Source organism: Ambystoma mexicanum, chromosome 10 (genome assembly GCF_040938575.1).
Source record: "Ambystoma mexicanum isolate Mex_15411 chromosome 10, UKY_AmexF1_1, whole genome shotgun sequence".
NCBI lineage: Eukaryota > Metazoa > Chordata > Amphibia > Caudata > Ambystomatidae > Ambystoma > Ambystoma mexicanum.
In genome coordinates, this window is record NC_090932.1 from 1,559,069,546 (window position 1) to 1,559,090,559 (window position 21,014).

At 47.7% G+C, this 21,014-nt stretch overlaps 2 protein-coding genes across 4 annotated transcripts in view; one reads left to right on the forward strand and one right to left on the reverse strand.

Annotated features, from left to right (window-relative positions):
• RSPH14 (radial spoke head 14 homolog) overlaps positions 1-21,014 on the reverse strand; it is an 832,917-nt gene that overhangs the window by 331,746 nt on the left and 480,157 nt on the right. The gene's annotated exons all lie outside the window — the stretch shown is intronic.
• Positions 1-21,014, forward strand: part of GNAZ (G protein subunit alpha z) — a 553,726-nt gene that overhangs the window by 239,707 nt on the left and 293,005 nt on the right. For 2 of the 3 annotated variants that reach the window (XM_069619849.1, XM_069619847.1), the window contains exon 2: positions 11,267-12,532. In XM_069619849.1, coding sequence (XP_069475950.1) covers positions 11,810-12,532 — 723 coding nt within the window. In that variant the 5' untranslated portion in view covers positions 11,267-11,809. Of the gene's footprint in view, positions 1-10,506; positions 10,774-11,266; positions 12,533-21,014 lie in introns of those variants that run through there. The other variant, XM_069619848.1, reaches the window with a different exon arrangement.

Here is a 21,014-nt window from a genome sequence, read left to right on the forward strand (position 1 = left end):
GCCTCAGAAGGGATACATTACTCACCGTAATCGTATTTCTGATGCTTGTATCTGCTTAGATTCACATGCGACCCACCCTTCCTCCCCTCCGAGAGAAGGCGCATGATTGCTTGTAGTCTTACCTTTCTGTCTATCTGCTTGGATTATCTGTACTCACGCTACTCCTCATGCTTCCTCATGTCAGAAAAAATACAATCTGAGGATCCTAGACGCGTGAGGGATCTTGGGTACAGTGGACGTCACACTAGGGATAGTATTACTGGCACGCCTGTGTCGACGCCCATTTTCGAGTTTCGAAAAACAAACTGTAATACTCCGCAGCTTCCACTAGATGTCGGCCTATGCACAGCATGTGAATCTAAGCAGATACAAGCATCAGAAATACGATTACGGTGAGTAATGTATCCCATATTATGGCAGTTACTAGTAAATCACAACATTTTTGATACATTACTAGTTTTTGCCAAAAAATTTGACACGAAAACAAATGGCGATTACAAATGGTAATTGCCACATGCCTGCTCAAGACTCCTAAACCAATCTTTGGAGATGGGCTGGAGTTGGGAGGAGAGAGAAGGGTAACTGTCCAATCCTATTTGTGAGAACTCTTGCATGGTACTCCAAGATTGTTAACTTGATGGGTGTCATTGCTGCTTATAAAGTGGATGCACCATGAAAAAGGGGAGAGCTTCTGAGACTTACCATTTGACAGCCACAAGGAATCACCAAAGGAGATTGCAGTTGGGTGGAGCTGTCTATTTTTGGGAAGGTCTAAAAGCTGACTGGGTCCTATGGTGGAGTGCTGGGAACATCCTTGAGAGTGGAGTGACCATACCGCTGCCCTATCCTTCAAGAGGGACCTGAAATGCAGCTGGCTTTCCTGAATTTTAAACAGAGGCTTTCTATGTAAGTAGAACTGATCCCTGGGAAACAAAAATGTCGGGAGTCTACTTGCCTTTAACCCTTTCCCTTTATAGTGGGTCGGGGTTGGGGGGGGGGCAAAACTGCACAGATCCTTAGCCTAATTAACTAAAAATATTAATTTAATTAATTTCCCTTGGCGGAACACCACAGGGTGAATTTTGTTAAAATTTTGAAATTAACAAAGCTCATTCCCGGTGTGCACTGAAAACTATAGACAGTAATTTAATTCAGTGATCCTGTTGGCTCAGACTTCTTTAGGGAGTTTTTTTTGTCCCGAAACAAAAAAAATCCCAAACTGCCAGCTTCCCCAACACCAGCCTTAGGGGGGTCTGAAATCCCAAATTCTCAAATCATCCGCTTTTTTGCTGTCCAGCTCCCCCAACACAGCCCTTTAAGTGGAGGGGGGGGGGTTGAAATCCAAAATTCTTCAATTAACCTAATTTTTCTGTCCGACTTCCCCAACACAGACCAAAGTGGGGGGGGGCTGAAAAACAAACTACTGAATCACTGTGAGTTTATATTAATGCGAAAGTGTGTCAAATAATAATTACCATATGTATTTGCCCAACTTTGTAAAACTAAACTGCTAGCCTTTTAAGCGGGCAGGAAAATCGAAATTGCTCAGCATTTGCATACGTCATGTTATTGTTTTCTGCTTGTTTATTGATCAGCTTTCCTTGAAGTGTAATTTGTGGAAAGAAAAGTATTGTAGTTTGTGTTTTTTCTAACCCATTGGTGTGATTCACTTGTGTAACAAGAAGTTAATTGTGAGCCACAAAGAACGCGGTGTGTGCGTAGTTTAGTGTGATTTCTATTACCTGTAATTCAAATAAATACGAATATTGTTCCTATACGCGGCTGCTTCTTGGCTCACTGTAGGCACAGGGGGGGGACATTTATGTGAGTTATCAGTAAGACCAGCACTAAAATAAATATACACGAGTATTGTAGGGCTCCTTGATTGGGGGTGGGAAGGAAATCTCCAGGTTAAGGGTGGTCTCAATATAACGTGAAAAATTGGGGGCTCATATGCCGGGATCTGGTCTATTATTGTTGACTCATGACAAGTGCATTGGTCACAGGAAATTCCTTTTGGTTTACGTGCACTGAGGTAGATATAAGGTCACTGTGCATTGTTAAAAGGCCACTGTAACGCTTGATGCCCGAGTTCCGAGGTGTATAGGTGTAGAAAAATGAGACTGTGTAGAGTGCTGAGGCAAAAAGAAGATTGAGTAAGAATTGATTTTGATTTGGTATTGTGTGCAGAAATCAAGCAGGAACAGGGTGATTTCTGCCCCTGCACAAAGAAAGTTTTACAAAAGTTGCAAAAAGCCATTTTAAAATGACTTACATAGAAGAGTGTGATGCCAGGAAGCACCTCCTGGCTAAGCTATTCACTTGAGGAGAATGGAGTGAGGGTGAAGCCAGGAGCTGGCAAACTAGAATGGAGCAACAGGTTACCTCAGTGAACGCTGACATTTAGTGCAAAGGTGGGATGTTGCACAAAGCATTAGAGGCACTTTATATGACCCAAAACGCTTGTGAAGAACGGAGTCAAATGGCTCAGCTCCCAGCTTATTTATACCTGCCCTTCCACTTGCAGATAGTGGAAGAGCGAGTGCAAAAGAGTGAGGCTGATGTGATGAGGCAGACTGAGGCCTGGAAACAGGTTAAGGACGAACTTGTGCAGCTTGGAGATAAAGTGCAGCAGAGCAAAGGTTTTGAGTTACATCAAAAACAGCTCATTGATCAACTACAAGATGAGCTGAAAACACAACAGCAAGCCAGTGCAGAGAGAGAAATTGAGTTTGCTGCACTGCATAATGCATGCACTAAGGGTGCAGACACTGTAAGTCGCCTGCATTCCCAATTGAATTACCAGACTGGTCATAACGGAGGGCTGTTAGATGGCATTATGGGCCTCAAACAACAAATTAGCGAATTTGAAAAGGAAAATAGTCCAGCATTAAAGAGATAGTCCCACAAAAGGAGTTTGATGAAATGCATCAGAATGTAAATATTCTGAAACAATGGAATTTACAACTGGTCAAAGACCAAGATGCATTCAGGTTGAAAGTGGATGCAGAAAAGGAACAGTCAGGTCCTCAGGAACTGACCAGAATTCGAGGAGAAAGGAATGAGCTAGTAGAGTGTGTGACAAATAGAAGCTGAACTTCCGGACACAGCAAATTGTAGGCAAGAGAAGAACAAGTTACTCACACGTGGTGACGTTCTTTCGACTGGATGTTCCTCACACGTATTCCTCATCTATGATATCTCCTATATCCAGCGTCAGCTGCTTTGGAAAAAAAAGATTTCAGCAGACGGTGCTGTGCGTCGATGCGGTCGACTCGTTGTGCCTCGAGCATGACATCATGAGAGGTATAAATGGAACGTGCAGCGCCCGTTGGCTTCAGTTCTGTTTTTTCGTGTTAGAACTACCAGCATTAATGTGATTTAGACCATACCAGACTCTGAAGGAGCGTACACTGCAATAACATGGAAAATTCTACTGTGGTTAGGCTGGGAGGGGCGATGAGGAATACGTGGGAGGAACATCCAGTCGAAAGAACGTTACCAGGGGTAAGTTACTTGTTCTACGAATAGATTGTGTCCTCCCACGCGTTCCTCATCTATGATGGACTCCCAAAGCAGTATTAGTTTTGTCGGAGGGAGTAAGAATTTTGTAATCAAGGCTTGTTATGAACCGAATGAAGGACTGCTTTCCCAAAGCTTCCATCCTGGCTTAAGGTGGAATCAAGGCAGTAATGCTTTGTAAAAGTATGAATGGTGGACCAAGTGGCTGTCTCACAAATATCTTGTATTGAAACCCCTGTTTGCAAAGCAGAAGAAGTAGCCATACCCCTATAGGAATGGGTTTGCAAGCCTTCTGAGGGATCTTTCCCGGACCACCTATAGCATTCAGTAATAACTAATATAATCCATCTGGACAAGGTTTGTTTAGTTACAGCCTGTCCCAGTCGTTGACCAGTATATCCTATAAACAGTTGGTCATCTAGACGACACTTTGACATCCTTGAAATGTAGAAACTGAGAGCCCTTTTTGGGTCCAGTCTGTGTAACCTTTCCACTTCCTTGCCAGTATGAGGTGGTGGGTAAAAGGTAGGTAATAGTAACTTTTGTCCCAGATGTAAATCTGATATAATCTTAGGTAAGAATGAAGGTTTGACCCTAAGGACAACCTTGTCCTTATTAAAAAAATATATAAAAGGTGGTTTAGAAGATAGTGCCTGCAACTCACTCACCCTACAGGCTGATGTTAATGCTACTAACAAGATGGTTTTGAATTCTGGTAGTCTCAAAGGACATGAACAGAGTGGTTCAAATGGTGCACACTTGAGAAATTTCAAAACAAGATTAAGGTCCCAAATAGGAAATTGAAAAGGCGATGGAGGGAACCTGTTAGTGAGTCCCTTTAGAAATTGTACTACCAAAGGTATTTTAAAATATGACGTTTTCTCAGACGAGTGCTTGAAGATGGAAAGTGCAGCCAAATAACCTTAATGGTTCCAACCTGGAGCACCAGGTGGGCCAAATGCAGCAGAAAAGTTAACACCTCTGGTGTTTTGCATAGAAAAGGTTCCACATTCTTATCCCTGCACCAGCTGGCGGCGGTACAATGACTTTGTTGCTGGCCTTCTGGCCGAAAGCAATATCTCCATTACGTCATCCAAGAGGTCCCAATCCGTGTATCTCAACCTCTCAAAAACCATGCGTGAAGGTTGAGCGTGTTGACCTCTGGATGGAGAACCTGACCATCCTCTCGCGAGAGAAGGTCCTCTCTTTGTGGAAGACGTTTTGGAGGGCAGATAGATATGTCCAGAAGGTCAGGGTACCACGTCCTCCTGGCTAAATCCAGAGCAATTAGGATCATTGATTTCCCGAGCATTCTCAACCTCCAGATAATGTGAGGAATGGCGGGGACTGGAGGAAATGCATACAGAAGTGGAAACTTCCAGTCACTACGAACGCATCCCCTAGAGATCCTCTTGGGGGAAATTCCCTGGAGCAGAACAGTTCGCACTTCCGGTTGAAACTGACCATGAACAAATCCCCTTGAGGGGTTCCCCAAAGGGTGAAGATCTCTTCAAGGACTTCCTGAGCTAGTGCCCACTCGTGGGATACTGTGCTCTGCCTGCTCAGAGCGTCCGCCACTGTGTTCTCCACGCCTGCTAGGTGAACTGCCAATAGGGAGATTCCTTCTTGTATTGCCCAGAACCCCTCTGCACAGTGGTAGTTATCCTACGCCTCCTCTCTTGTTGAGGTAGTAGATGGCCACAGTGTTGTTAGTCATTATCAGGACAGTCTTTCCCCATACAGAGGGTAGAAAAGCCTTCAGCGCAAGTCTGATTGCTCTCAGCTCCAAAAGGTCGATGTATACTTTGGCCTCCGGTGAAGACCCACAACCGCTGATTGCCAGATCGTTGGCTCCCCACCCTGTGAGTGAGGCATCCGTAACTACAGTTATCTACAGCCACAGTTGCCGAAAAGGTACTCCCTTCAGAATGTTGTCTATGCAGGCCCATTGAAGGGATCTCGTTCTCAGGCGAGCCTCTGGCACCAGGAAAATGCAGGATACCATGAGGCTGAGCAACCTCAAGAAGTCGAAAGCCGGGAGACGCTGGGCACTCTGAAATTTGGTGACCATCTGCAGAATGTGTTGAGGCCTTACCTCGGTGGCAAGGTTTTTCCCAAGGATGTATCCAGTACAGCACCGATGAATTGGAGTTTTTGAGATGGTATCATATGGGACGTCTTGTAATTGAGGAACAAGCCCAGTTTGTGGAGAGTGTGGCAGGTTACGCTGAGATGATCCAGGACTTGTTCTGGAGAATGTGACCTGATCAGCCAATCGTCCAGGTAAGGGTAGCGTGAATCCCCCCTAGCCTGAGACTCGCTGCCACCATCAGTTTGGTGAATACCCTCGGGCGGAGGTCAGCCGAAAGGCAGAACTCGAAACTGATCATGAGAACCACCAACGGTGAACCTCAGGTACTCTCTGTGCTTGAGATTGCTTCTAATGGCCAAGCATCCAAAGTAATGGCTCGCTATTCTTTCAGATGATGAGACAGTCTGCCTCCCACTGGGGTTTTGTGAGTCAAGACCTCAGAGGTTTTGAGGCGGCTGAAGCAGCGGCTGATGGTAAAGATGCTGCTGCTTGGGCGGGCTTTACACCTCTCCCTCGTCCACCACGAGGGAATCTTCTTTGGCCTCTTTGATCAGCCATTCTTCTCACTCTTCCAACTGAGTAGAAGCAAAAGGATCTACCCATCCAAGAAAGTGCACTGGGGTGAGAAGGCTGAGACTGCCTGATGGCGGCACCTAGAGACTTGGCTGCCACCTTCGAGGTCTACAGCTTCTCAAAGCTTTCATTGGCCTTGCTGCCAAAAAGATGAGACGTCAAAAAGCGTATTAAGGACTCTAGACTGCACGTCCTGTGCAAATCCAGACTGCCTTAACCACGCAAACCTGCATATCACAGTGCCTGCTGCCATGGCTCTGCTAAAACGGTCAGCAGAAGCCAAACCTGACTGTAGAGACTCACACATGGCCTCTTTCCCATCTTTTACAATGGCCAGGAAGCCGTCTTTCTTCCACTTTGGGAATATGTTCAGCCGCCATGGATACACAGTCCTGTAGGGTGAAAGTACATTTTGCAAGGGCACATATAGAGTTAGCAGACTTGGGATCCATGCTCCCGGCAGATAAAAATGTCTTTGACCAGGCATCTATATGCTCATTATCCCGATCTGCTGGAATGGCTTGTTTGGAAGTAGAGGTTGCTGCTTGCACCACCAGGCTTTCTGGGGTAGGATGTTTAGGCAATTAGTTGGGGTCACTACTTGATGGTTTATATTAGTCAAATTTGTATGGACTGACAGACTTGATTCTGGTGCTTTCCAGTTTGCACTTACTCTTTTTTGGAGAGATCCCTTTGTGGACCTTTGTCCAGGATATCCATGAGGTTATCCTATTCGAATAGGAGGTCAGGCCTGCTCCATCCCAGATAATCAATAACTTTGGTCATTAATTGCCTCTGTGTGATCTGCCGGGTTAAGCTTGCCAAATTCGAATTCTGGAGAGGTGTCCACCCCACTGGCTGATTGTAAATAATCACACAGGTCCTGCATCCTAGACTCCTCCGATATAAAACTATCGGAAACATTAGGTGTACCATATTGTAATCCAAAAGGTGGATCAATGTCACCTGAAGGCTCATTGTCTTCATAAATCGATGTGAGGGATTACAAAAAAGAAATCCTTTCTTGGCAATGGTGTAAAGGATTTTTGTATGTTCGGTAAAGGCGACAAATGTTTAGAGCCAGATGCTGTGGAGTTGTCACCAAACTTGATTTTGGCATTGATGTCTTCGATGAAGACGTCTTGGGGGTCGATGGCGCAGATGGCACAGATGGCGTCAATGTCTTCAAAGTCGACTTGTCCGTGGACATTTTTATGGCAGACTTAGATCGACTCTGCAGGGTCTTCGATGATTTTTCATCATGTCGATGCCTCGACAGCTCTCAATGAATATCTGGCATTCGTCCTGGACTGGAGGGCACGCAGGATTTGGCTGGAGCCCTTTCCTTACCGGCCTTCAGAAGGCACGGTAGGAGCATGGCCTACTTGTTTTTGACTCACTATTTTATTTTTTATTTTTTTGCATTTCCTGCATGAATGATTCCCATTCAGCTGGAGTAGAGGCCTATTAGGGAAAAATATACTCCTCTCTGGAGATGAGTCGGACGAGGAAGATGAAGTAGGTGATCTATGATGCCACTTCTTAGATTTTCTCAACAACGGCGAGGAGTGGTGAGAGCCACTCCGCGACCTAGACTTTTCAGTTTTTTTCCATCAAGGAAAGTCGCCTCTCGCTTCGTCAGAGGAATGTTTTTTCGATGTGGTAGTCGAAGGGGATTTTTTGGGGCACTTACCTACCACCAATTTCCCTTAATGCTCCTTCAGAGCGTTTCCCGTCATCGATTGACATGACTGACAGGCCCAGGTCTTGTGCTCCACACCAAGGCACCACAAACACACCTGATGTGGGTATGTCTGATATTTTTGTGCTGCAGTCATGGCATTTCTTAAACCTGGTCTTCGGAGTCGTCAAAGACTAAGACATCTTTCACGATTACGAAGTAATAAAATGAAGCACGCCGTATTTCATGAAGTGATTGCTTACGCGGAAAAATGGAACTGAAGCCAACGGGTGCTGCACATTCCATATATACCTTCGATGACGTCCCCCTCGAGACGGAGGCCCTTGAGGGACATTGAGGCGGCCGCATAGACGCACAGTGCCCACTGCGAAATTTCTTTTTGGGGCCGAAGCAGCTTAAACTGGTAATAGGAAATATCATAGATGAGGAATACATGGGAGGACAGAATCCATTTGAATGATTATTCTCCTGAAGGAAAAGCGTCTCGAGTATGCACGTAGCATACAGACTTACAGAGGGAGAATAAACCACTGCAACATGAGGTGCAGCAAACAACAGATCGAATGGTAGCTCAGAGCAGGGTTTTTGACACTAATCAGGCCTTGGTGTCATAATTAAAAAACCCACTCTGACTACCAACAGGAAATAAGGAAAGAAAGACAGCTGTGAGAGTCTCACCACGGAAATTGAAAATTATAAACAGGCCCTGAGACATTCTGACCAATCAGGATATGGGACAAGGCCTACTGATCAAGGTGAGGTGCCCTTCCCAGCAGGGGCCTCATGCCAGTCATTTACAACCTCTCATGTACAAATGGGAACAGACCTCATTCATGCCAACTATCAAGAACAGGGTTACATGAGGCAGTTATACTTACCCAGGCATAGATAGCCCAACTGATTCAGAAGGCAACTCCCTGTCTGATATTGATGAGTATTCAACTCTACCACACGGAAGAGAAGGTGGCCGGACCAGTGTGTCCTGGAAGGCCAAAAGAAATCTTGTGAGTAATTCTGACCCGGAAAACTCCTATGACAAGATCAGGGTGTTAGACTTGCAGAAGATGAGGATACAAAGAGACCACCTGGCCTGCTACATTGGAAGAGAAAAGCCAGAGATTCGACCCAGGAGGGACATTCTAAAAACCTCTGTACATTCAGGAGAACGGGGGGAATTCCCCAGACTCCCTGGAATGAGGGATGAGGAAACTGTGTTCTATCCTGGGCCTAAAGTTAACTACAGGGAGAGTGACCCTGAGAGTTCACTTTGCCCAGGCGAGAGGAGTCCAGACCCCTGTGGTTCTGGGAGAGATTCCCAGTCTCATATGAAGCGCCTAGAAGACTAGAAAGGGAGTACCAGTAGCAGTTCTGAGTCAGAAGGTGAATAGTCTCCTGTGCAGAAGAAGAAAAAGACAGGGAAACAGAGAAAAGGTTTTGTGAAAGACCCAATAAGACAACTGAAGGCCATAAAGAGCTTCCTGACCCCATACCACAAGAAGGCCAAATATTCGTATGGGAGCACATAGAGCTTTATGGGCAAATGACGACATATTTTGGAATAAAAAATGAATTGTATGGAGTTCGTCACTCCACAGTGCCAAGTGAGTAAACGCTGCCTGCGTGGTATGCCAAGCAGCGTTTACTGTTTGTGAGCACCTCTTGCCACAAATTAAATGAAACCCTCACCGACATGCTCGCACATCAGGGAGGGTTTAATTTGAACCGGGAACACTGCTTACCATGCACATGGTAAGCAGCATTGTCAATTGAAATTAAACCCTCCCCGACATGCTGTTTACACACTTCCCCCAGGCTCGCATGGCAGGGAGCGTGTACAATGGATCCCTATGGCGTCCGCCAGCGTTGTGCACTAGTATAAAGCAGGCAGACCCCATAGGGATCGCCAGCATCTGCGCCGGAATACAAATCCAAGCTGGGGCAGATGCTGGAGCATTTATTTGCATGGCATTGAGGAAGGAGGTGGCAGAAAAGCAAGTGGTGTTCCACCCCTCCTAACCGAGCACACAAATGTTTTAATAGGAGTCGTATCGTAAACGAATGCCCTAAAAGCACAGGCTTGTACGCCGTTCGTTTGCGCGCCCATGGAACATGAGCTCCAATGAGTTTTGCGGAACTAAGTGAAACATTGGGTTAGAGGAAACCTGTGCATGTGTGCAAAGCCGAGGTGCACTCCTGAAGGCAACGTGTGGCTCACAGTATGCTGCGGGCAGGAATGCTAAACACTTCCTTTGCAGGAACCTTCCACAGGGGTGCACTGGCAAGTCAGACCCGGCATTGATCCGGCCCTCACGTGCTTCACAATACGATAAGGGGTGACCCGAAAGGGAGCCTTGCAGGGCCGCCATTGTTTCCTGCTGCAGCAATCAATACCGTTTCCTTTTTACGTCAGCGTCCCTATTCGCAATCAATGCTCGCCCCCAGCTCTGGACCCAGGCCTCTGCGCCTGGGACTAATTGGGAACTATGACGGGGGCCTTCGGGGGCACACTTCAGCCTGGCACGTGCCTGTCTCCGGCGAGCTCCAGGCGCCCCCCCGGCAGGCTTTCCAAGGGCAGAGATGCCGTGAGCGGATCCCGCAGAGGAGGCACGGGCACAGGCTCTTTAATGCGGGAGAACCGGTCAGAGCAGGGCTGGGCCTGCTCCCAGCTGCCTGGCTTCAGAGGCGCGGAGAGCCCGCCCGGGCTGGGTACCAGCAGGACTGTGTTTGTTTTGCTCGGTGTTGTCGATAACAGAGTCACAAGGGCGGCTGTGGAGCTGCCGAGGGCCTGGGATTCCGGTTAGCCTGCCTGGCCGGCCGGCGGCAAACATTTTCCCCAGGCCTGCACTGCCAGGCTGCACGCGCGGCCCTGCTCCCTGCTTCTCTAGTAAGTTTCTCCATCTAGGGGTCAGAGAGAGTTCACACCTGAGCTGGGGGGTGGGGGGCAACAAGCATGGGAAGAATGGGCTCCGAATGTATTTTGTACTAGGCCGCACAGCCTGGACGTTTCTCAGTCTGCTTTGCTTCTCTGGGAGTGTGTTTAGTGGAGAGTAGTGGTCCTGTAGAGGGAGATGGAAGAGGGAAGGCTTGTCTTGAAATAATAGAAGATGGCAATTAAGGTTGATGAATGGGCATAACTGTTACCATGTCAAGTGTAACATTTTAAGGCAACAGGAGTTTTATATGTTTTACATGCGATTACGTGTATTTATGAGGGGAAAAGTTATATTGCATATCCTGGAATCCCACGTCCTGTTGGCTTAAAATCCTGGATTGAGTCAAGGTATTATGCTAGTGATGGGTGGCGGATGTGATGCTCACAGACTGCAGCTGAAAGGCCAATTCTGACGCCATGTCCTCTCTTTTTGTTTGTTGCACAGGTGGATTGAAGGCTGGGTGCCGACGCCTACAAGGGAGCAGCAGACAACAGTGTAGCAGGTGAGCGGCGCACCGGAGGAGGCGGCAAAGGCGACCACAGATCTTCAGCTGCACCTAGCAGCGTCACCACGGCAACCGGAAAATACAATTAGAAAAGGCCAGTGAGGCAGAAGTGAAGCGGATGAGAGGCTTGCTCCTTACCTTTGGACAGGCGGAAGAGGAATAATTATGCAGAGCAGGAAAGGGGATTTGACAGTTCCGCCCACACCGCAGCGCATGGTGGAGTCCTTTCAGTAAAGGTGAATGTGCACCACCTGCCTGCCCACAGGAGATGGGCATGCCATGAGACCCGTCTGTGCCCTCACTGCAGTCTGACATCACACCCTGTGGGTAACCCTTCTGTAGCACAGCGTGTCTTCGGCACATCAAAGTGCTGCTCTATCTTGACCTAGAGTGAGCACCAGAGCCAAGCCTGACGGAAGGGCAGCTCTACTCTACGGCAGACCGAGGGCTCGAGAGCATCTCCAGCTACCCTCTGCTATACCATGGGATGTCGGCAAAGCTCTGAGGAGAAAGAGGCGGCCAGGCGCTCTCGCCGCATTGACCGCCACCTGCGCTCCGAGAGTCAGCGTCAACGTCGCGAGATCAAGCTCCTGCTTCTGGGCACCAGTAACTCTGGCAAGAGCACCATCGTCAAGCAGATGAAGATTATCCACAGTGGCGGGTTCAACCTGGAGGCCTGCAAAGAGTACAAGCCCCTCATTATCTACAATGCCATTGACTCACTGACTCGCATCATCCGCGCCCTCGCCACCCTTAAGATTGAGTTCCACAACCCTGATCGTGCCTATGATGCGGTTCAGCTCTTTGCCCTGACCGGGCCAGCTGAGAGCAAAGGTGAGATCACTCCGGAACTGCTGGGGGTCATGAAGCGGCTCTGGTCTGACACAGGTGTTCAGGAATGCTTTTGCAGATCCAACGAGTACCACCTCGAGGACAATGCTGCCTACTATCTGAATGACCTTGAGCGGATTGCTGCCCTCGATTACATTCCCACCGTGGAGGATATCCTGCGCTCCCGGGACATGACCACGGGCATTGTGGAGAACAAGTTCACCTTCAAGGAACTCACCTTCAAAATGGTGGATGTTGGGGGGCAGCGATCTGAGCGCAAAAAGTGGATCCACTGCTTTGAGGGCGTCACAGCAATCATTTTCTGTGTGGAGCTGAGTGGGTATGACTTGAAGCTCTACGAGGACAACCAAACGGTAAGTTGTGGGGGGTTCCTCAAAATGGGTGCATAAAGTTGTTGCGTTTGTTCTCAAATCAGTGCCCACGGTTTTAGGCAATTGTAAGTCACAGGCAGGCAGAGTTTGCTTAAAGTGGTTGAGATTGCTGTAAGATAGGTGGAGCAAGAATAAGGTGGTTGCAGCAGGTGATGGTAGTGGTCAAAGCAAGCTTTTTATGGCCGAGTTGAGATAATGCAGTGTGAGTAGGGGGCTGAGTTTGGTATAATGCGACGGGAAAGGTGTCGGTGTGTGTGTGGTTTGTATAATATTGTGATTTTTATAAGGTGAGTGGGGTTTACATACATGTTATGGGATAGTTATGTTGTGTTTGTTAAAAGTTAGGAGGCGGCTATGAAGTGCATGCGGTCTGTATATGGTGGTTATGCGCCTATCGGGTGGTTGGGGTTGGTGTATGGTGGCAGAATTTATGTCCGGTTGGGATGAAGCTGGGTGCACTTTAGGGTGGATGGGAATGGTACAAGGTGGTTGCTCTGTATATATGGTGGCTGAGTTTGGTTGTTCCAGTTGACACGAGGTAGTTGGGTTTGGTATAACACTGTTTTTTTCATCTGAGGTCGAAATGGTTAATATAAAGGAGTTTCATATTAAATTAGGTGGCCATGAATGGAATAAGATGCATGTGGCTAGTTTGAAGCGGTCGTTTGTGATATACATTGGACGGGTTTGCTATATCCAAAACGTGGTTGGTACTAGGTGATGGGGTTGGCATAGACATGTTGCAATTGATAGAAGGTGGTTGACAATGTTTTTTGGTTAGCATGAATGGTTGAAGTTCGATATAAAGCGTCTATGATTGATGTAAGGGGGTTGAGGGTACATGTCGAGTGCAGTTCACGTGTACAGAGACATTTGTGTAGGTGGGTGCAATTGTTTGAAATCGGGTGGTAATGGGATAGATAGACGGGGCTGGTGTAGGTAGCAGTGTCTGGTGTGAGATACATGGAAAGCGCGCAGGGCTGGAAACTGATCTGGACCAGGAAAGGTTGGAAGGATCTGGGATCTGATGCACTGGGATGTGCAGCACTGAACACTACTAGGAGGACAAGCCTCTGCCTTGAGATCAAGTCCCTGCTCCCTACATGTAACTATGCAACCTACTATGGAGGAACTACATGCGAGTGAGATTGCCGATACCCCCAGTGTTTAAGTGGCAATAGATAAAGAGGGGGTCCCTTATTCTTAGCAAATTAATATTTGGCCGCAAGGCCTAAGACGTCTTTGGCAATCTCTCGGTATCCAGTAGAGCTAAAGAACTAATAAAAGACATAGGGCCAATGTAATTGATGGAGTACCCTAAACAAAAGCGGTCGAGTTTTCTTACCTAGAAAAAAAGTTTACACGGGAAAAAATCTACTTTAAAAGGTGTGTTAAATATAATTAATGGGCAGTCAAAAAATCAATTAAAATAAAAGTATTCAAATATCAAATTGAAATCATATCTGCATAGGTCAATAGATGCCTGCCTATTATATTAAATCATTCTAATGAGACTTAAATATAACATGTGACAAAAATCAAACAAACAATGTGTCCTTGACATTGCACTTTCCCTTGCATACTGTCTTCGAAAACTATCTAATTTTAAAGGTCTGCAAAGGATGATGCAATTCTAAACACAGCTAATAACGAGATCTACTGGGGACGAGCAGTCTTGTCACTTGCCTTTTCATTTCCCGTTCGTGCACTAGGAAATCGGGTCAGGAAAGTGAGAGCCCAGGCTCAAGGGAAGTTGTGGGAGACTGCTGGGCTGAGCCCTGGCTAGCCCCGGCCCACTTAAAGCCTAAGATATCCCTAGTGTAAGCCATGAAGGGCTTTCAATTTTCAGCAGGTGAGATGGTGGGGATGGCACACTAAGGCCTGTTTGACACAGCATGTTATTAAAACCAAAATCGCTGCTCGGGTTAGAGGGCGTTCGTCCTGAGAAAATAGCCTCAAAGTCACTTCTCATGGAGACCCTCGTCAGGCTTCCAATACCTGTAAGCAGGGTTTAGAGTTAGCTAATTTATTACTGCGCTTGACTAGCATGTTCTACCAGCCATACCTATGGATATTTTCTGAACCAAGGTTTCAAGCCAGTGGTTTGTTCAATGACGTTGCTGGTAAGCTAGATCAGTCGTTAAGCACTCTCATTAGATAGATCCCTTTGTGAACACTGCCCAAGCAGTTTCAAATCCTGGCACTGCAGACGCAGGCCTTCATTCCTCCGAGGTTCGTAGATAGAGTGCCTTTTAAATTGAGTAATTAAAACACATACTTGCATTAGAGTGCTTGGACGCAGGTGGGTCTGTCTTTAAGCACAGTGCTATAGACTATAGTCATTCATTTCATTCGGGCTCACTCTGTATAACTGGCATCGGGGCCTTGTATTTAATCAGGCATTCACTGGCAGTGTGCAGACTCTGCCCCCTGGTCCAAGGTCCAGTTCTGGGACTAGCAGAGCAGGCACTGGCACTCACCCATGCAGGGCCTTGATCAGAGAGTCCCCATTCAATGCAATATAGCCAAATTGCCAAAAGCTAACACAGCTGTAGATGTTGCAACTATTCTCCCAAAAAGTCTGGTGCATTTCATGTATATCAGACTGGCAATGATCTTGTTGCTTTTTTTAATTACTTCCGGGGTTGTAATGCCATGACTTTGGCGGTAGTAGTAAAACAGTTGTTATTTGGAAATGCTGCCCGTTTTCCGAACCAGGAAAATCCACTTGCACTTGTGGGCGCGTGTGGTAACTGGCGCGGCATTACCTGTGTATTAGTGCCACATGTGCCCAGTGGCGTCCAGTGGGCCCCTATCCGAGGAATACCTCTAGAGCCTGCATGGCTGTGAATGACCGGTCTAGCAGTGCTACCACATGCTGCAACGGTGATAGGTACCAGCAAACTCAGAAAGGGGGGGTGGGATGGTGGATTCCTGTGCAAAGAGGGCTGACGTATCACCCTCGGCACTTACGCTAGTGAGATTATTGTTGTAGCATAAAACACAAAGTGTATGATCACAGAGTCTCGGTGCCACTTTATAATGTGCAATCCACAGGGTTTCAGTATCCCGCTATTACAACTGGAGGAGACATGCAGTGTGCGATCAGAGTCTCAGTATTCCACCCTTAGGATTGGTGGAGACATGCAGTGTGCGATCAGAGTCTCCGTATTCCATCCTTAGGACTGGAGGAGACATGCAGTGTGCGATTAGAGTCTCAGTATTCCACCCTTAGGACTGGTGGAGACATGCAGTGTACTCAGCGGCTCTGTATCCCTCTAGAACTGCAAGAGACATGCAGTGTATGATCAGAGTCTCAGTATACCACCCTTAGGGCTGGAGGAGACATGCAGTGTGCGATCAGAGTCTCAGTATTCCACCCTTAGGATTGGTGGAGACATGCAGTGTGCGATCAGAGTCTCCGTAATCCACCCTTAGGACTGGAGGAGACCTGCAGTGTGCTCAGAGGCTCAGTATCCCTCTAGAACTGCAAGTGTATGAGACATGCAGTGTATGATCAGAGTCTCAGTATACCACCCTTAGGGCTGGAGGAGACATGCAGTGTGCTCAGAGGCTCAGTATCCCTCTAGAACTGCAAGAGACATGCAGTGTATGATCAGAGTCTCAGTATTCCACCCTTAGGGCTGGAGGAGACATGCAGTGTGCTCAGAGGCTCAGTATCCCTCTAGAACTGCAAGAGACATTCAGTGTATGATCAGAGTCTCAGTATACCACCCTTAGGGCTGGAGGAGACATGCAGTGTGCTCAGAGGCTCAGTATCCCTCTAGAACTGCAAGAGACATTCAGTGTATGATCAGAGTCTCAGTATACCACCCTTAGGGCTGGAGGAGACATGCAGTGTGCTCAGAGGCTCAGTATCCCTCTAGAACTGCAAGTGTATGAGACATGCAGTGTATGATCAGAGGCTCAGTATCTCTGTAGAACTGCAACAGAGATGCAGTGTGCGACCAGAGTCTCAGTATTCCACCCTTAGGACTGGAAGAGACATCCAGTGTGCGATAAGAGGCTCAGTATTCCACCCTTAGGACTGGAGGAGACATCCAGTGTGCGACCAGAGTCTCAGTATTCCACCCTTAGGACTGGAAGAGACATCCAGTGTGCGATCAGAATCACAGTATCCCTCTCTTAGAACCGGAAGACATATGCTGTGCACGATCAGAGTCTCAATATTTCTCCTTTAGGCCTGGAAGAGACATCCAGTGTGTGATCAGAGTCTCAGTATTCCTCCCTTAGGACTGGAAGAGACATCCAATGTGCAATCAGTCTCAGTATCTCTCTCTTAGAACTGAAACAGACATGCTATGCACGATCAGAGTCTCAATGTCCCTCCCTTAGGACCAGAGAGACATTCAGCGTGTGATCAGAGTCTCAGTATCCCTCTAGAACTGCAAGAGACATGCAGTGTGTGATCAGCGGCTCTGTATCCCTCTAGAACTGCAAGAGACATGCAGTGTGTGATCAGAGTCTCGATATCCCCCTAGAACTGCAAGAGACATGCAGTGTGTGATCACAGTCTCGGTATCCACCTAGAACTGCAAGAGGCATGCAGTGTGTGATCAGAGTCTCAGTATCCCTCTAGAACTGCAAGAGACATGCAGTGTACAATCAGAGTCTCAGTATTCCCCTAGAACAGCAAGAGGCATGCCGTGTGTGATCAGCGGCTCAGTAGCCCCCTAGAACAGCAAGAGGCATGCCATGTGTGATCAGCGGCTCAGTAGCCCCCTAGAACTGTAAGAGACATGCAGTGTGTGATCAGAGTCATAGTATTCCTCCCTTAGGGCTGGAAGAGACATCCAGTTTGCAATCAGAGTCTCAGTATCCCTCTCTTAGAACTGAAACAGACATGCTGTGCACGATCAGAGTCTCAATGTCCCCCCCTTAGGACCAGAGAGCCATTCAGTGTGTTATCAGAGTCTCAGTATCGCCCTAGAACTGCAGGAGACATGCAGTGTGTGATCAGAGTATGAGTATACTGCTAGAACTGCAAGAGCCATGCGGTGTGTGATCAGAGTCTCGGTATCCCCCTAGAACTGCAAGAGGCATGCAGTGTGTGATCAGCGGCTCTGTATCCCTCTAGAACAGCAAGAGACATGCAGTGTGTGATCAGTGTCTCGGTATCCCCCTAGAACTGCAAGAGGCATGCAGTGTGTGATCAGCGGCTCAGTATCCCTCGAACTGCAAGAGACATGCAGTGTGTGATCAGAGTCTCGGTATACCGCTAGAACTGCAAGAGACATGCAGTGTGTGATCAGAGTCTCGGTATACTGCTAGAACTGCAAGAGACATGCAGTGTGTGATCAGAGTCTCGGTATCCCCCTAGAACTGCAAGAGACATGCAGTGTGTGATCAGCGGCTCAGTATCCCTCTAGAACTGCAAGAGACATGCAGTGTGTGATCAGCGGCTCAGTATCCCTCTAGAACTGCAAGAGACATGCAGTGTGTGATCAGAGTCTTGGTATACCGCTAGAACTGCAAGAGACATGCGGTGTGTTATCAGAGTCTCTGTATCCCTCTAGAACTGCAAGACACAAGCAGGGTGTGATCAGCGGCTCAGTATCCCTCTAGAACTGCAAGAGGCATGCAGTGTGTGATCAGAATCTCGGTATCCCCCTAGAACTGCAAGAGGCATGCAGTGTGTGATCAGAGTCTCGGTATCCCCCTAGAACTGCAAGAGGCATGCAGTGTGTGATCAGAGTCTCAGAATACCGCTAGAACTGCAAGAGGCATGCAGTGTGTGATCAGAGTCTCAGTATACCGCTAGAACTGCAAGAGGCATGCAGTGTGTGATCAGAGTCTCAGAATACCGCTAGAACTGCAAGAGGCATGCAGTGTGTGATCAGAGTCTCGCTATCCCCCTAGAACTGCAAGAGGCATGCAGTGTGTGATCAGCGGCTCAGTATCCCTCTAGAACTACAAGAAGGCATGTAGTGTGTGATCAGAGTCTCATTGAAGTCTTTGTTTTAGAGCAGGGGGTGACGTGAAATTTACAGTGACAACTGTTCATTCTTAGGAGTCCTGGTGGATGATCTTATGCATAGTATTCTCTCCCTCTTCTTGCTCTTTTCTTCACTTGTGTTCCCCCCTTCCTTTGCTTCTTTATTCAATTCCTTCCCCCCTATCCTCAACTCACTTGACTTTTCATGCTGTCTTGAGCCCCGGGTCCAGATGGCCTTTCTAATCTGGTATATAAAGGGCACAAAACGAATGGATGGGTGGGTGGGTGTACGCCATAACTCGCAGACACACATGGTCGGAGATACTTTATACTCTGTTTATTCATTTATTTATTGTTTGCTTGTTAGGCACTTATACAATAAGAATAAACGGTTTTAAAGCGCCCACAGGGCAGGGAGGGAGGCTGGGAAGTACAATTACAACATTACAACACAATATTTAAGAGCAGTGGGGGAAGAGGGAGGGTGGATGAACCTACTATGACTTGTGAGAATTCAGAACGTGCAAGTGCAGAAAGGAAGAGGGAAGGAGGGGGAGGGGTGAGTGCTGGGGAATCCAAGCCCACGGGTGAGCCATGGACGAAGTGCTAGAATGTACAGTGCTACACGGCCTGGGCCGCAAGAGGTGTAAGTGCAAGTCTCCAGAGCAGAGGGCATGCAGATGCAAAGTGCTGTGGAAAGACAGCACCTTGGAAGAATTGGTGTGGGAGGTCAAGGCCCCAAAGATGCACAAGGGCCAAGGACACCGATTCAGCAACTGTGAGATTAGCAGAGGAGAGAAGGGGGAAGGAGGAGGAAAAGAGGAAAGTCTTAAGGAGCTTCCAGAATTTGAGAAGATCCTGCTGAAGGCGCACGGTGAGGGGAGGCTATTCCAAAGTCGTGAGCCGCAGAGGAAAGTGAACGACCCCCTGCCATCTGCTTAGCAAAACGCTTGACACACAAGGAGATGGTGCCAGAGGAGCGAAATGGTCTAGGGGGAGAGTGTTTGGAGAGATCAAGTTGAAGATAGTGTGGTCCCCCGGCCAGGCAGCCTTGTGGATGATGCAGAGGGATTTCAACTGAATCTGTCCAGCAACCGGGAGACAGTGAAGACTTTTTAGTGCAGGAGAGATGCGATCCCTGGGCCTAAGGTCAAGTATACGTCTTGCTGCCCTATTCTGGATAAGCTGGAGGGGTTGCAGAAAGAAGTAAGGTTCAGGAGGAGGCTGTTACAGTAGTCAAGTCTAGCGAGAACAAGGGCTTGAGTCACATTGAGCCTCTGAGGTAACGTGAGAAAAGGTAGAATTCCTTTGAGAAGGAAGATCCGATAGTTGGACTTCTTGGGAATGTTCTGAGTGTGAGGGTGGAAGGGAAGAGGAGTCGAACATGACTCCAAGGTTTCTGGCTTCCGTTGAAGGCGCAGGGGGAGGGCCCAAGGAGGAAGGCCAGAGTAAAGGGAAGAAGGAGGGAGCAGGGGTCCCAATGGGAAGGATCTCAGTTTTACAGGCCTTGAGGCAGGGATCATTGGAGGCGCACCAGGACTGTATGGCATGGGATCATGGAGGGTGCAAGAGGGTCAGCAGGGAGTCTGAAGAAGAGTTGTGTGTTGTCTGCGTACCACTGGAAGTTGGAGGAGAAAGAGGAGATGAGGTGTGCAAGAAGAGCAAGGTAGATGTTGAAGAACCAGGGAGAGAGTATAGAACCCTGAGGGACACGACAGGTGAAGATGGAAGAAGGAGAGGAGAAGGGGCCCAGGATGACTTGGGAAGAGCAGTTAGTGAGAAAACAGACAGCCAATCCAGTGCCCATTCAAAGATACCAAGTGTATCGTGGAGCCTTTGTACTAGGATGGAATGGTTAACTGTGTCAAATGCAGAGGAGAGATTGAGAAGGATAAGGACAGCTGGGGAGTTGGAGTCCAGAGATGCAAGCATTTCTAGAGCAGTTTCCGTGCCTCTGGATACTCAGAATCCAGATTGATGGTCGTGGAGGCCTCCAACAAGTTCAGTGCGAGAGTTAAGTTGGAGCAAAGCCAGCTTCTCAAGTAGCTTCCCGAGGAAGGGGGTGATGCAGATAGGGTGATAGCTGGCAGGGCAGTTAGGGTCAGAGGATGGTTTATTCAGAAGTGGGAGCACAAGGGAGTGCTTAAGGGAGGAGGGAAAGATCCAGTGATAAAGGAGTGATTGCAGAAATCAGCGAGCATTTTAATATTTAATATTCTAAAAGCCAAAGATACTCCTCCAACCTCGAAAATATTTCACCTGCTCCCGATCTTTAAAAAGGGAGAGAGGATGACTCCAGCTAACTTCCAACCAATTGCGGTTCTGAACATTTCAAGCCAAATCCTTTCCTCATTAATGCTTAGAGAATTAGCGCAATGGGCACTTAGCCAGGGCAGAATTCACAAGTTGCTATCAGGGTTTTGAAGGGGCCTCGGAACAGCAGGTAATGGTTATTTTCTGGCACTACTCCAAAAAAGGCCCCTTCGCATCCATGAACCAATCTACCTT